The following is an 11,115-nucleotide window of genomic DNA, read 5'->3' on the forward strand; positions in this document are numbered from 1 at the left end:
CTTTTCCAGCAAAAAATCGTACACCCCCTGTTGAGGAGGTCCATTTCCGTTCCAAGGGGGGTAAGGTTTGAAATGCAGTGGAATTCCATAAGGGTAGACGAAAATCCGTCAAAAATAAGCGGAATTTCAAGGGGGTAGTGATTGAAAATTTGTAAAAATTCGGAATTCCAGAGGGGTATGATCCAAAAATTGCCTGGAATTCCAAGGGGGTAGGTCACAAAAGGTTGGACCTACTCAACAGGGGGTGCACGGTTTTTTTCTGGAAAAGCCCAATGAGCCATAACGAACTAAAAGTTATGGTCAGCTTAAATTTTTAATTTTACGTTATATAATTGAGCATTACATAATAAATGACCATTCAATGCTAAAGAATAAGTATGGAATAAAATCTTTTAGCCCATTCTAAAATTAGTTTGTTTCCACAATTAAATTTTTGAAAGCAGTTAATTGAAGTGATCAAAGTTAATTCTGTCTCGCTAATTTCAAGGATTTTAACTAAACCGGAACTTAAATAAATACGTTAGGTTTTTAAGAAGGTTACATCACTAAGGGATTATCAAAAATGTATAAAAAGCCAAACTATATACCAGTTCAGCATCACTTGATCTCATCAACTGACCATATAACAAACAAAAAAATGAAGATTGTAATTGTCTCTCTTGCTCTCTTGGCTGGTAAGTTAAATTTTGATATTTTTATTTCCAAATTCTGCTTAAACTTTTAACAGCCTTGTGTCGTAGATTATTCAGAGCGAAACAAATGCTTAAGAATGTACCTACAATAGAGCTCTCACAACTTCTTTTCAATTACTTATAGTTGCCGCTGCCCTCGAGGTTGGAACCCAAACTGGTACCACACCACCAGCTGTCCCATGTCCAGATTCTCTCTGCAAAGGAAAAGCTGACGGAAACTTCCAATACATCTACTATGGACGACTCAACAAAAACTACTTCCTCCAATGCTCAAACGGATTAGCTTACTGTCAAGCCTGCTGGCCATTGTCCTTGGAATTCAGCGAAAACTGCAACCAATGTTTGTACAGCAAACATGACGACTGTGTCACCACCGAGAAATGGCACCCAGCCACCACCTTTGCTTGCCCAGACAAATGCCCAGCCCGTGGACCACACTTCAGTGGAAACATTGAAGACCCACACAACCCACACCAATACATCGCTTGCTTCCACGGACAAACTGTCGGGTGCATCGCTTGCCCAAAGGGATTGGAATTCAACGAGAAATGGAACGCCTGTTTGTTCAAAGGAAAATACAAGACCGAGCCAGAGCACTAAATAATTTTCAAAATTAATTTGTGCTAAAACGAAAATACTGTTGCAAAAATGTCATTTTTAACAATTTTGTAATTTTTAATCTGTTTTTTAAAGAAATAATTAACCATTTTACTTGCATTCAAATCAAATATTTTGTTTTTATCATGGGGTTTGTCACGAAAATATGTCATATCTCAAAAACTGTTTATTCGATTTGTTTTGAACTTTATGAACATGTAGCTATATAACTTGAAACGATTCATGCAAAAATTTCAGAAATTTTAACTCATTCAGTCATAATTTACAGACCGGAATATTCAAATTTTTGCTTTTTTCATGATTTTCCGAAAAAATGCCCATACATTTTCATACAGAAAATTTTGAAATTGTCGTCTAATTATTTGGATTTTTTTGGGAACCTTGACATATGAACAACGAATCTGGGCAATTTCATCACAAAAACACAGCATAAGTGCCATTTTAGGCCCCCTGATCGTGTTCAAATTTTACAAAAAGGTATATAACTAGAAATGATTTCTGAAAAATCTGTACTAAGAGATACAGACAGACCAGAATACTCAAGATTTGATTTTTTTAAAGATTTTGCTATAAATATATGGACACTGTTTTCTGATGATAATTTAGAAGCTTTTATTCAACTATTCAAGCTTTTGAAAAGTTCAACTTTTAAGACTAACAAACGTATTGAAAAGTTCTGATAAAAATAATTCTTTTAGGGTTATAGAATGATTGATTCATTTGATTCTGAAAGATCTTATTTTTAGATTTTCAAGTTCGAGTTTCAAGTTCAAGACAAACGAGTTTATTTTAAAACTGTTCAAAAAGTAATCAAAATCTAATTTAAATCGTTTTTATTCAGGCACGACGCAACGGGTACGGCAGGTCGGCGGCCGCCGTAACCAGATTTTCACAAAAAATACCCGAATTTTCCTCTTCGTCGGTCAAATCGCTATAAAATCGCTTAAATAATTTCCTCATCGCCGTACCAGATAAAAAGCTTCCGTCGTGCCTGTTTTATGGTCACTCTAAAGTTCTATTCATTATTTTTCTCATCATCACTGCTATCGTTGCACCCTCTTCATCTGATTCATCAAAAACATCCCCTTCAATATCGTCCTCAAAATAATTCTCGTCGTCATCTACGTTTAAAAAAAACGTAATCAGTCATGCTTTCAGGGAACATTTCATTAGTCCATAAGATGTCCCAATCTTCAGTCTATCCATGTTGAGCTGGGCTTGGTAGATCATCCATTGCTACACTAGTAGACTTCCAAATCTTTGCAACATAATTGGCGGCTCTCTCAAAATGTAGCATTAAGGTCCGTTGACAAGGTGGTATTAGAGAGAGGTCAGCTACTTGCTTTGATTTAAGATACTTTTCTCAAAAATTTCAAATCTTGCTTGATTAACATTTGACCTCTTTGAAGAATATAGATGGCAAACAAGCTTTTTGCAGTCATGCTTTTGACTCTGAGAGAGTGTCCATGTTTCTCCAAGGTTTGCAAACATTTCAATCCAGTCATTCTCCTTCCTCAACCATCTTATCCCAGCATATTTGTTTACTTTTACGAAAAAAGCAGAGACATAATGATTTCCGGTAAAAGGATGAAAACCCCATTAAAGCATTAACGCTTTTTTTTAATAAGAATACACTTTATAAGAATGTCCATGATGAAAATGGCAAAAAAATTAAGAATAATGCTAAGAATATCACCATCATGAAATTTTGCTACACAAGCTAAGAATGCCATTTTTTGAGCATTTTCAATTATAAATTGTCAATTACCCACAAGTAAGGCTCACTCCTTTCACAAAAATGCCATCTTATGCTTGAGAAGTATGAACTAAATGTTAAAAGACTCTAGTCTGAATTAGGATTCTAACCTAAGAATATGCTGTAAGAATATTTTAAGATAATTTTCCCAAAAAAGTTAAGAATATCCATGATGAAATGGATTTACACCATTCTTATAAAAAAAAGCGTGTATGTATTGTCTGCTTGTCAGAGTGATGAAATCAAGCCAAACTTTCTTCCTGTTGTCCCCATTTCCCATTTTGATCAAAACACGAGAATTGACTCAACAATGCAATAGCAATTACCAAAATATCAGTATGTCCTGATGGCAAGCGAATGCAAACATTTCCATCATTCTTCAGGCATCCAAGACGTGTAATACAACTTTAGTATCCGCTTCCTCTTGATTTGATACCAAACTTTCCGCATCTGTCACATTCTTTTGTGTAGCTTTTTGAAAATATTCATCCCCAGACATTACTATGGTGTCACATTCAAGAATTTCAATTAATTGCTTTGGGTTTGTCTTGATGTGTTCGCTAGTTAGGTTTATAAGACGATTTTTGTTTTCAGCGTTCGAATATAATGCATTCAAATCATTAGGTAGCTGTGTTGATAGACTTGATCAATACTTTTTCTGACTCCGGCGCCCCACGTTTAGCTATCTCACCTGCCTTGATGTTAAAATTTCGATAGCAATCGGCCACCAAGTCGACTCTGGTATATCCTTTTGGTAAAGATGATACCAATCGAGTGACCAGATCTCCAAATAATTTCGATTTTCCTTTAGATGTGATGCGATACTGGGGAATTAAATCCACAATAAATGTATCGTATGTGCGGTCTCCAGCAATTGGTATAAGAGACGTTTGAGCATTGGAGGAAGTAGTTTTTGTTGAGTCGCCCATAGTAGATGTATTGGAAGTTTCCGTCAGCTTTTCCTTTGCAGAGAAAATCAGGGATGAATTTTTAGTCAACATTTCCAGTGGGTTTGCAACACAGGAATGTTTAAAAAAGTTGTAACTTTATGCCCTCTTATTAACAAGACATTTCATTTGATTTGATCAGAAATTTCAGAATAGCAAAAAAAATACGAAGCTAAAATAAAACAGTATAAAAAGGTTAAAAGAAGTTACTCTAAATTAGTTTTTCTTTTAAATTCAGGCTCGTGTGCCACCATCGCTGCACAGACCAATAAGATCTACAGCAATGATACTTCTGGAAAGCTATTATACATATGATGATAGTTGCAAGAAATAAAGACACAATATGTTGAATCTTGGGAAACTTGTAGATATACAGTACACTTTATCGATAAAAAACCTTCCGTCCATTTTTTTACCGATAATGTGCTATTGAAGAACTTTCTTTATTAAAAACATCGTGCAGGATAGGTGATCCGGGGGTGGGGGTGGTGTTAGCAGGTTTGTAAGGTGGCGGATATGCCCGAGCCAAAAAGTTGAAAATCGACCCTTAAAGAGGAAAAGCCTTGAAATTTTTGAAACACTCTGATATTTTTGTCAAAGTTTTAGGCGATTTTTTCCCAAAATTTGGTCAAAATTTTCAAAAATCGTGACCTTTTTAGAGGAAAATTCTCGATTTTAGTGATTTTGATGGGCTTTTAAGGTATGAATAAGGGTACCATATGGTTTGCACATACCTGTCACCTGTTTTGCCTCCCGATGCACAATAGGAAAAAATTTGGGAATGAAGATTTTAATAATTCAAAAATAGACTTTCATCAAAGGAAGTTGGTAGCATCGAAAACTTTTACACCCATTGTCAGGGATGACACAAACATTTGAAATTAATTTACCTTGAATGCATAATACTCTTACATTTGCAGTTTTTCTGGTTGTAACTTATATATTTTGTGAAGAATTTTTTGAATAAGAATGAATAAAATCAGATTAAAGTAAAAACCTTGTTAGAAAGATAAACTGGAATGAAGTAACCGCTCAACTAAATTTCTTAAAATTTTTAAAATGAGCCATAACTAATTAAAAAAATGCACCTGTTTTCATCAGCTTAGAATTTTCATTCTACGTTATATAATTATTGAGCATTACATAATATTCAATGCTAAGGAATAAGAATAATAAAATCTTTTAGCCGTTCCTTAAAACAGTTTATATTCTGCAATTAAAGTATTGAAAGTAGTTAATTGAAGTGATCAAAGTTAATTCAGTCTCGCTAATTTCAAGGATTTTAACTAAAGCGGAACTTAAATAAATGCGTTAGGTTTTTAAGAATGTTATGTCACAAAGGGATTATCGAAAATGTATAAAAGGCTAAACCATATACCAGTTCAGCATCACTTGATCGATTCTCATCAACTGACCATATAACAAACAAAAAATGAAGATTGTCATTGTCTCTCTTGCTCTCTTGGCTGGTAAGTTAAATTTTGATATTTTTATTTCCAAATCTGCTTAAACTTTTAACAGCCTTGTGTCGTAGATTATTCAGAGCGAAACAAATCCTCTAGAATGTACCTACAATAGAGCTCTCACAACTTCTTTTTATTACTTATAGTTGCCGCCGCCCTCGAGGTTGGAACCCAAACTGGCACCACACCTCCTGCTGTCCCATGTCCCGATTCTCTCTGCAAAGGAAAAGCTGACGGAAACTTCCAATACATCTACTATGGACGACTCAACAAAAACTACTTTCTCCAATGCTCAAACGGATTAGCTTACTGTCAAGCCTGCTGGCCATTGTCCTTGGAATTCAGTGAAAAATGCAACCAATGTTTGTACAGCAAACATGACGACGTGTTACCACCGAAAATGGCACCCCCACCAGTTGCTTGCCAAAAATGCCAGCCCGTGGACCACACTTCAGTGGAAACATTGAAGACCCAACACCCACACCATACTTCTTGCTTCCACGGACAAATGTGATGCCGTGCCCAAGGGATTGGAATTTAACGAAAATGAACCCTTTTGTTCAAAGGAAAATACAAGACCGAGCCAGAGCACTAAATAATTTTCAAAATTAATTTGTGCTAAAACGAAAATACTGTTGCAAAAATGTCATTTTAAACAATTTTGTAATTTTTAATCTGTTTTTTTAAGAAATAATTAATCATTTTACTTGCATTCTAATCCAAGATTTTGTTTTTGTCATGGACATGTTATGCTAGGTGTTAATCTTAGGGAAAGTAACATGTTCTATCGTAGGGTTGCATTGGTTTCCCAGAGGCGGAGTGTCTTACAGGGTTCTTTTTAAAGTCTTCCCAAAATACACTATAAGAATGTAAGTTTTTTGGCAAAACTATGGAAATTGCTTAAAAGCCCCAACTCTAGCCCCATGAGACACGTCTGATATTTCCATGACGCCTTGGTTCAAAGCCCATCACAATCACAAATTTCACAATCTTTCAATAGGTACTTTTAGAGATATTCAAATTTATCAATTAAAACATCATAAAGCAGTTTTTGTCCTCGTCAAAATTCCCAGTCTTTTTAAAATATGACAAGTTTAATTTTCGCATGATAATACACGCAGCCAATGCTAACAAGGTTACGTGTGAAAGTTTATTCTATAGATTAGTCCCTTTGATAAACAAAGAAAAGCCAAAGATTTATTATACACTGGATATACAAGTAACAGATTTTGGCCGATTTCTCGTGTACTAGCTATGTCCGCAGTAATAATATTATTGTTCACTCTCCTTCCCTCATTTAATGATTTTTCGAAGCATTTTTATTGCATTTCTTCACGAAAATCACTCATCCAATTCCCAAAAGAGACTTAAAACTTTCCTGTGAGAGTTAGATTTTCCCACTTAACTTAAAATTATAAGTCGTTATGACTTTTCAAGATGTGAGAAAGATGCAAAAGACGTGTTGTGTATAAGAAATTTAATGTTGACACCGGAAATTTTCAAACTTCAACCTAAAAAAAACCACCTTGCCACCACGTGCCTCAAAGGATTTATACCACAGTGAAGCCAGGACACTCAGTCTTTTNTGATTTGCTTCAACCTCAAAGGATTTTCATACCACAGCGGAGTCAAGACACTCAAGTCTTATGTATGTTAATTTCAGCTCTTCTGGGGACAGTATTGGAAAGATATTTCCAATTGACAATTTCGTGACACTATAAGCATTTTGTCTGAATTTCTTGTCTAATGATGTTTTTCTCACAATAGATTGTATCCAACTTGGAATGCTAGCCTTACTTTCAAACTTTTTTTCTGCAAATGTTCAAAAAGAAAGAGCTAGAGAACTTTTTAAAAATAAGACTGATAAACATTTAAAAAAATCAGACATCTTCTAGCCGCCATGACAGTTGTCCTTTGCGGACAAAGCTAGAACATCAATTGTTTTCCGAAACAATGAAAATACAATGATCGCTCTCCATCATTTTATGAGTCGTTTATCCAGTGTTAATTATCTGACCTGTGGGCAACGATTGATAAAACGGTTCGAAATAAACACAGTAAAAGTATCATGAGTAGTATTCCAAAATGATGATCCTATTTTACCTAATGGGGATCGAATGATAAGGCTGGATTAAAATTTTACTTAGTCTATTGTTCGAAATGAAGATCCTGTTTTGCCTAGAATGGATCTGAGTGAAAATAAAATGGAGACAAGATAATTGAATGAAGTCGAAATTTATTAAATGAAATAGCATGAAAATCAATGGATTGCTTTGGGGTAACATTGGGGATGTGCTGTGTACCTTAATTCTAATCAAACAAGTGAGCCATGATATCCTGTGCACTGTATGGGCTGAGCAGCCAGGACAATGACACTAGGAATGTAAGGAGGCCCTAAGGTTACCGAAGGTAAGCCAACACCCCTAAAGGAGGTGAGACTAACAAAGAGAAAAAAAAAATTACTGTGGACCGTGGCCATGCAGTGTAAAAAAAAAAAAATTGTAACTGTAAGCACTGTGAACCGTGGTCAAGCAGTGTAATAGTATCTGTAAGCACTGTGGACCGTGGTCAGGCAGTGTAAAAATTGTATATGTAAGCACTGTGGACCGTGGCCAGGCAGTGTAAAATGTGTATGTGGAAAGTGTACTGTGCACTGTGACCGTGGTCAAGCAGTGTAAAAATTGTATATGTAAGCACTGTGGACCGTGGCCAGGCAGTGTAAAATTGTATATGTAAGCACTGTGGACCGTGGCCAGGCAGTGTAATTGTATCTGTAAGCACTGTGAACCGTGGTCAAGCAGTGTAATAGTAATCTGTAAGCCTGTGGACCGTGGCCAGGCAGTGTAAAGTTTGTATCGTAAGCACTGTGGCCCAGCAGTGTAAAAAAGTTCTGTGAGCACTGTGGACCGTGGTCAAGCTGTAATGTATCTGTAAGCACTGTGGACCGTGGCCAGGCAGTGTAAAGTTTGTATCTGTAAGCACTGTGGACCGTGGCCAGGCAGTGTAAAAATTGTATATGTGAGCACTGTGGACCGTGGCCAAGCAGTGTAAGAGACCACATAATTAGGATTGTTGAAAAGGGTAGATTCAGAAATGAAACCACCGGCTAAAATTTGCACAGCACATCCCAAATGGTCGGTCCTTGGGCTAAAAAACCTGCCATCAGGAAAAACTCTAGGACCGAGGCGCTGGGTGGCGATTGGTTGATGACATCGACCCGTCGTGTAACCTGAAAAGAGAAAAGAAAAAAAAGGAGCAAACCAAGAAAGGACATGCGTTGGGTGGGTGGGCGGTAAAATTATTTTTGAGTTATTTGGCAGAGGTGGAGAATGCAAGTGGAGTCTATTTTATAGGATCTATATTGGCCGTAGTTTCAGAGATAATTGCCGTCAGCCGATCATTGAGAAGAAACATGGCGGAAAAGTATTGGCGGGAAATATTTAGGCCCTAAGGTTACCGAAGGTAAGCCAACACCCCCAAAGCCACCCCAAATCCAAAAACAGCAACATAGCATACACCATAGATAAAACGAAAAACTTAACACAGTTGCTGGTAATACAACTTCACCATTCATGTTGGTCCCAATAGAAAAGGTAAATGTGGGACTGAAATTGTGTTTGTTAGTGTCTGACCATCCAGAAATTGTACAAAATGTTCGCTGGGTCAGGGTCTTAGTAAGCAGATCAATGACTCAAGAGCACCCAATAACTGTCCAAAGCGCCAAGCTCGACCAATCAAAAAAAAAAAAAAAAAAAAAAACGTGGTACGATGTTGGTTATGTTACCGGGAAGGGTTAACTCAATGGTTAAAGTTGGGGGCCGTGTTAAAATTGCCATTGGATGAAATGAGAACTGGATTGCATAATTGGTTGGAAATGTTCTCATAGCAACTGGGCATAATTGATAGGAAAGGGCATGTATCTAATTGTTTGAATGGTTAAGGTTTGTGGCTTGATTCTGACAGGTATATCATTGTAAAGTTTGTGTTGGAGGAAACATTTAATACTGAAGGTGAGAGGTTGGATAAAACTGCCAGGGAACAGGCATGTGTACTTGATACTTAAAGTACATAATTTCCCTCCCTTTCTAAATATTTTGTCTGCCCTTCACATTCTTATGCTTAACATACTATTGTTCTTAACCCTTTGAGTGCCAGGGTCTTTTTTTCTAAGTTTTTTTTTAAAAATCGCTAGTTCAAACTTTAAGGGCTTATATCTCCTGATCTAGAAAGAATTAGAAGCTCGTATATAGCTCGTTGGATAGCTTAGAGTCTCCTCTTTCTTTTGGGCGCCTCCGGCGCCGCCCGATTGAGGAAAGGGTGGTGGCGGCGGCCAAGGGGGGGGGTAGGTTAGGAATTAAAGCAGTCAGCCCCGCTGCGCGGACCTGACTACTGATGGAAGGCCAGTGTAAAAACTCAATCAATTCACTAGAAGACAGAATAAAGTAAAACAGGGCAAATTGGAGGTTCTTGGATCACTCGTTGACCAAAAATAGTCTAAAAACGGTCAGAATCTCAAAAAAGTGAATTTTTGTCAATTTTTTGCATTTTTTTGACTTTTTTGCTTAAAATCTCGCTGGAAAGACTCATTTTTGAAATTCTTTTTGCTTGACCATAAAGGACAATCTAATTCCTACGAGTTCGACCAAAAATAACGATTTCTAACTCAAACTGGGCATTACAGGAGGGCTTCGCCCTCCTATATAGCCCATGTCGTATATATACGACATCGGCACTTAAAGGGTTAAACAATAGAGCCATTATTTAGGTACCAAAAACTGAGATTCCATATACTTAAACGTGGTTTCAGAAAAAAAAACAAAAAAAACAAAAAAAAAAAACATGTGATCCGAAGAATGGTACTAGAGGCAGATTGAAGTATTGCCTTGTGGGCAGGTGAAAATCCAGAATAATGTGAAGGTGTTGAATTGTGGTATGGGACCTTGGCCGTCAAGAAGAAGAGTTATCTTAAAATTGTTGGCTTGAAAAGAGTTGAAGATTTTGAACCAATAAGTGAGAAAACTGACCCTGTATGTTGTTAGAAACTCTAGAAAAATGTACACTTGATAGATTGAAGGAGCTTGCAATTGCTAAGAAACAGGATAAAACTTGAAGGGGAGTAACTGATCGGTTCTTGTCCCTGAAAAAAGGAACCAAATCCCAAAAAGGCATGTCAGTAGACAAAGCTAGGAAATGAGGACATAGGGCTCAGCTTAAGGGATTCCCCATTATAAGAGCAGGGAAGTAAGCCCCATGGTAATATGCTAAACTTCTTGAGAAATAAGATGAGAGCTATGACCATGATGGAGGAGCTTCGCTACAGAATTAAATTGGCGACAAAAATTCAAAAATTTGATAGCCCTGCAAGCAAAGAGATGAGAGCCTATTGGAGAAGAAAAAAAAAAGGAGTTTATTTGCTTGGTACATTTCTTTCAACTAACTGAGATTTAACAGTATGGAAACAAAACACTTGTTTGTAAGTAGTCGTTTAGAAGGGAAACTCTCTATGCACTACATCGCAAAGTATACAACTACAGCCATAATTTCACAATAAAATATAACTTGCATTTTTTATTCTTTACTATGTATTCGAGGGTTCATATTTCACTTAAAAGAGGCTGTATTATCATCAAGTTGACCAA

At 36.7% G+C, this 11,115-nt stretch overlaps 1 protein-coding gene across 1 annotated transcript; it reads left to right on the top strand.

Moving 5' to 3' along the window:
- Positions 1-612: 612 nt before the first annotated feature.
- Positions 613-1,372, top strand: LOC136815022 (uncharacterized). The gene is made up of 2 exons (XM_067071456.1): positions 613-674; positions 817-1,372. Exons 1-2 carry the CDS (start codon positions 638-640, stop codon positions 1,290-1,292), a joined length of 513 nt encoding a protein of 170 aa, XP_066927557.1. The 5' UTR covers positions 613-637; the 3' UTR covers positions 1,293-1,372.
- Positions 1,373-11,115: the final 9,743 nt, after the last annotated feature.

Source organism: Clytia hemisphaerica, unplaced genomic scaffold (assembly GCF_902728285.1).
Source record: "Clytia hemisphaerica strain Z4C2 unplaced genomic scaffold, Clytia hemisphaerica genome assembly, whole genome shotgun sequence".
Taxonomy (NCBI): Eukaryota; Metazoa; Cnidaria; class Hydrozoa; order Leptothecata; family Clytiidae; genus Clytia; species Clytia hemisphaerica.